Below are 5,422 nucleotides of genomic sequence, written 5' to 3'. Positions count from 1 at the left end.
TGAGTGAAAGACTTGCAGGTTTGTATTGGCTAAGGGGGGGGGGGGCACTGTGTTTGGAATGCTGTATCTCAGCAACGGTACGTCCGAGTGAGTTGGAGTCTCGTCTTAAACCTTCCCGGATACCTGAAGTATCTCTGTACCAAATTTGGTGAAGATCGGTCCAGCCGTTTGGTTCGCATTAGAGCACAGACAGACAGACAGAAATTCATTTTTATAATATAGGGAGATATGGCCAAGTTAAGCCTATGTCCATTGCTCTGATTCGTCAAAATTCACTGTAATGCAACCCCCCCCCCAAAAAAAAAACAAAAACAAATATAAAAAAAAAAAAAGTCTTATTTGGTAATCAGATGGAAGAATGGCCAGACTGTGCTCCATCTGACTCCAGCACTAGCTTTCTGGACTTAATCTAATCCTATGATGGATAGAACAGACTGTTGTGAATTTAGCCTAAACTTGTTCATATTTCTGCCATTTTCTCACTTTTTCTCTTACATCAATATTTATATAAAGTCACGTAAAGATACACAATATGCATGATTAAAAAAAAACTAAAGTTTTATTGAATAAAGGTCACAAGGCATTGCTATCAATAGGTCTACCACACAGTCTGTCTAGTATATATAGGAATCCTGTGAGTTCTTAGCCCTCAGCAGACTCCAGCGACGTCCTTACTAATGGCGCCAGTTAGGTGCAGCGACCTGCCACAGAGCTGCTGACACAAACCTCACTAGTAACCGCCAGGATCCCGTCACGGGCGCAACCGTGAACTCTCGCGAGACTCCATGAGTCAGCGGGCCCAGCCGGCGTCCCCACCATTCCGGTGTTCTTCTTATCCTGTGTAGTAGTAGCGGTGACTACTAGGTGTGACAATGCTGCGGCTCCGTTGTAAAACCCGGGAGGGCACTCACTTGCTGCAGGGGCTGACTGACGTCTCCAGTGTCCGGGAGCTGCAGGAGCGCATAGCTGGGGTGACGGGGATCTCGGGGCCCACTCAGAGAGTTATGGTGGGGTACCCTCCCGCCAGCCTGGACCTCAGCGATGGGGACGCCACACTACGAGATCTACCGATCAAATCTGGTGAGAAGAGCTTCATGGTGACCATGGAGATGCTGGGAATGTTGTATGTAATGTGGCTGCATGGTAGTCATGTCATGTATAGTGTAGTCCTTATACTGCACATGTGTCAGCTGTCCTTCTCCCCTACAGAACATAATAGGTGACTTTTATAGGCTTTGTTCACATGTGTGTTAGAGGCACAGTTGCAGATTCTGTTAAAACTGACAGAATAGCTCTGTCTGATGAACTACGGAACGCCATGACGCCACGCCAGCGGTCACTATCGCAGTCACTGAAGTACATTGTCTAGCGGCATTTTATTCCTTATCCAACAGATCTGGCACTTACATTTTTCTTTGTTCTCCTGCAGTAATAGAGCAGAACAATGGAAATAACAATACATGTGAACAAAGCCTTATACAGTTAAGATACAAGGCACCTTGTCCCTCCAACACCACATATGTAAGTGATCTGCTCACCTATAGCCTCCACCATGGCAGCTTTATCATCAGTACCTATGGATGTGACATAGGGAGGCCATGCATGCCCTCTGTACTGAATTCTTATAATACCTGCATAGTGGACAGATGGTCACCATCTTGGAGATCCTATGGATGAGTCACTTACGTAAGTAGCCTCTGCACTAGTTTGTAGGGACTTCTTGCAGGCTAAGGTAAGTCGTGCAGTGGTTAATGGGCTATGTATGCCATAACATGGCGTTATATCAGTATTTTTGGAAAGTGGAAACCCCTTTATTGACATTGTTCATACCAGAGCATATATGGATGTAATGTAAGTGCAGGTAGTCTGCGAAAAAAAGCGCTCAGTCTGAATGGTTCCACATGATGGTCTGCCATTGACTTAAGGGGATGCAGTGTGAGTTGATAGCGACATTATAGTGTGATGGCGGCAAATTGATGGGGGTTCCAGCTGCTGTGCGCTAGTTCATTATTAGCAAAATGAGTACATAAAAGCTGTGATGTGGTGGTCATGAAAAACAAATGGTATTGCCTAGTCCTACTAAAATCAAAGGTCACTATACTTGTTAACTTTATCTTGTTGAAAAAGAAGTTGGTTGTAAGAAGGTCCCATGTCACTTTTTCCCATAGTACATTTTCTCTATGGCTACATGGCAGATTACAAAACAATAATGATTTTGATTGTTTCCACTACATGGAACGATCTCTGCTTATTTCCCAGTCCGTACTAAAGATGACAATGTCATCCAGGTAGGCTGAAGTGTACCCTTGTTGGAGCCTAGGTACTCTGTCCATCAACTCTGGAAGGTTGCTGGAGCCCCATGTAACCCAAATGGCGTAGCCACATATTGGAATAAGCTCTCTGGGGTGACAAATGCAGTTTTTTCTCTGGCCTCTTTAGTGAGCGGCACCTGCCGGTATCCTTTGGTTAAGTCGAGGGTGGAAAAATACCTGGCATGTCCAAACCTCTCGCTTAACTCATCGACTCTGGGCATCGGGTAGGCATCAAACTTTAACACTTCATTCAACTTACGGAAATCATTATAGAACCTTATGGAACCAACTAGGTAGGAATCAAAACAAAGTGATTGGACAAGTCACTCTTAGATTCTTCAATTCAATTAAGTGCCAACATATCTTTGACCTCTTCAGATAGGTCTTGTCTACGAGCTTCAGGTATCTTGTATGGTTTTAGATTAACATTGCTAGATTTACATTGTCACCGAGACATTGCGGCTCGGTGACAATGTCATGCTCTATCACATGGCTGCGTCCAGGCGACTCAGAAAACACATCCTTCTTTTTCTGTGCCAACTCTTTTGACTCCTATTTATGGGCCTTAGGCTGGTCTTACACGGCCGTAATGTAAGTCTGCAATTGAGGGTTTTCAATTGCGGACACATTATATTCAATGTGGCCTCTTACACCACCAGATATTTTATCTGCGGGCCGCAACCGTGGTCCGCAGTTTATAGGAGATGTCCGTAATGGCCATGAATAGAGCTCTTTGGGCGAGTGCGGCAGGACACGGACATCTGTGGAGCCTATGTTGCTGATCTGCATCTAGTGTTGCTGATCAGCAACTTGCGGACCGTACATTCAATACGGTCGTGTAAGACCTATTTGTACCTCGTGTGAAGCCTTACCAGGAGTATTTACCCCTTCAGTAGTAACCTTGCTAGGTGTACCTACTGATGTCAGTGTTTCCCAGCCCTTCCAGGGTTTTAGTAAATTTCTATGGTATATTTGTTTGGGCTTTTTTTTCCTACAGTTTATTATGTATGTTTAATGTTTATTTTTTATTTTCTTTAATAGGTGACACCCTTATTGTGGAGGAAGATAAAAGTAAACCTACACCTCCTTCAATACATAGTATAAATGATCGAACCATATCAAGAAGTCCACAGATTGTTCGAAGGGTAGTACCAGCTGACAATTCTTGCCTCTTCACAAGTGTCTATTATGTGGTAGAAGGTGGCGTGTATGACCCAGCTTGTGCGCCAGAAATGCGCAGTTTAATTGCGGAGATTGTGGCCAGTGATCCCACAAGTTACAGTGAAGCCGTGCTGGGTAAAAGCAATGAAGAATATTGTTCCTGGATTCGCCGAGAGGACACATGGGGAGGTGCCATAGAAGTATCAATACTGTCCAAATTCTATCAATGTGAAATCTGCGTTGTGGATACGCAAACAGTGAGAATTGACCGCTTTGGGGAAGATGCTGGCTACAGTAGAAGAGTTCTGCTGATTTATGATGGTATTCACTACGACCCCTTGCAGCGGCAGTTTTCAGATTCTGACATGCCACCCATGACCATATTTTCCACCTCTGATGATGAGGCGTTGGTGCAGGCTTTAGAGCTTGCCGATGATGCCAGACGAAAGAGGCAGTTTACAGATGTTAACAGATTTGCTCTTCGCTGTATGGTTTGTCAAAAGGGATTAACAGGACAGTCGGCAGCAAGGGATCACGCCAAGGAAACGGGGCATACCAACTTTGGGGAGGTGTAAGAACGCCTCTATTCGTACTAGAATTGGTGGAAGCTACCTCACCTCTCTGAACCCAGGTTACAGAAAAGCAAAATCGTGAATCAGATTTGCCCTTTTCTCAGCTTTGTTCTTGGGTCAGAAAGCAGTAAAACTGTTCCGTCTTCACAGATGACCTTATTGTACAGTTGCGAGCATCATATCCTCATCACATTCCCTCGTCTGCCAAACTGGTAGTACTGGGGTTCACTGAAGTACCCATGACCAAGATCAGTATTTCATGGTCAAGTCTGAGCTTTTTACGTAGACGCGACTACATGGAGAACAGTTGTTACATATTTATTATTTTGCAATGTTGCATGTTAAGCTATAATATCTGATAACTGTAGCACCCACTACTTGATGCACAGAATTTCAACTCTTGCATATTCTGTAACCTTGAAGTAGCCCTTGGCATAAGGCAGCTGCATGCAAGTAACTAAGCGTTAGATTACACAGATTTCTATTGGATCTGGAAAACATTCTCATTTTTCATGCTGGGCTGCCATCCATTAAGGAATTGAGTTTTTCCCTTACCACGTGCATTAGTTTGGTCTGACAAGCTGCTGTACAATGTCATACTTGCACTAGATGAGCCTTTCTATCACCATATTTCAGCAATACATACTGCTTCAAACTACAGTATTTAGCTGAAATGAAGTGCCGATGCTGGGACAGAAATGAAATGTATGTCTTGTATAATTGTTTTTTTATGATGCTTGTCATTCCTGAACTTTTTTTTTTTTAATTTTGCCAGAAAAATCTGCAGGGACAGTTGTTAATGATGTTAAACTGTGACAATCTATAAATTTTAGGGTATGTAGAAGGGAAGGGCAGCATCTTCTTACTATTGCTTACTATATCTGCACTTATATAGGCATCATTTCTTTAAAACCATAGATGGTTTTTGTGTCTTTCCAACATAGTTCTCACACTGAAGAGATCTGGAATCTGCTTACCCATTGTTGCCTCCATATTGTTTTGGCAAGTCAGCTGTGCATTGGTGTACTCCCTTACAAGATATCGTATAGGTATAAATGAGGTATACATTTTTGCATATATTTAAAGGGTTTGTTAGTTTTTTTTTTTGTTTTTTTTTTTAAAGTACTTGATGACCTATTCTGTGTATAGGTTATCAATTAATATTCAGTGGTGTTCTGATACCCAGGACCCTCAATGAGCTGTTCGAAGGGGCTATGGCACTCTTGTAAATGTTGAGACCTCTTAACGGTTTAAACTACATGCCATCTGATTTATAATGGACATGCAATGTAAACAGTAAAGGGGTCATGGCGCTCGCACAAGTGCCACATTACCTTCAAACAGTTGATCAGTGTGGGTCCTGAGTGTTGGACCCCA

The 5,422-nt window shown here is 43.1% G+C and overlaps 1 protein-coding gene across 1 annotated transcript; it reads left to right on the top strand.

The window, feature by feature from the left end:
- Positions 1-845: 845 nt before the first annotated feature.
- YOD1 (YOD1 deubiquitinase) lies at positions 846-5,111 on the top strand. Its single transcript, XM_075262685.1, has 2 exons — positions 846-1,080; positions 3,354-5,111. Exons 1-2 carry the CDS (start codon positions 873-875, stop codon positions 4,046-4,048), a joined length of 903 nt encoding a protein of 300 aa, XP_075118786.1. The 5' UTR covers positions 846-872; the 3' UTR covers positions 4,049-5,111.
- The last annotated feature ends 311 nt before the right edge of the window (positions 5,112-5,422 follow it).

The sequence above is a fragment of the Leptodactylus fuscus genome, chromosome 2, assembly GCF_031893055.1.
Source record: "Leptodactylus fuscus isolate aLepFus1 chromosome 2, aLepFus1.hap2, whole genome shotgun sequence".
In the NCBI taxonomy this organism is placed as follows: domain Eukaryota; kingdom Metazoa; phylum Chordata; class Amphibia; order Anura; family Leptodactylidae; genus Leptodactylus; species Leptodactylus fuscus.
The sequence above is the reverse complement of the archived record's forward strand: the minus strand, read 5'-3'. Positions and strand labels throughout refer to the sequence as shown.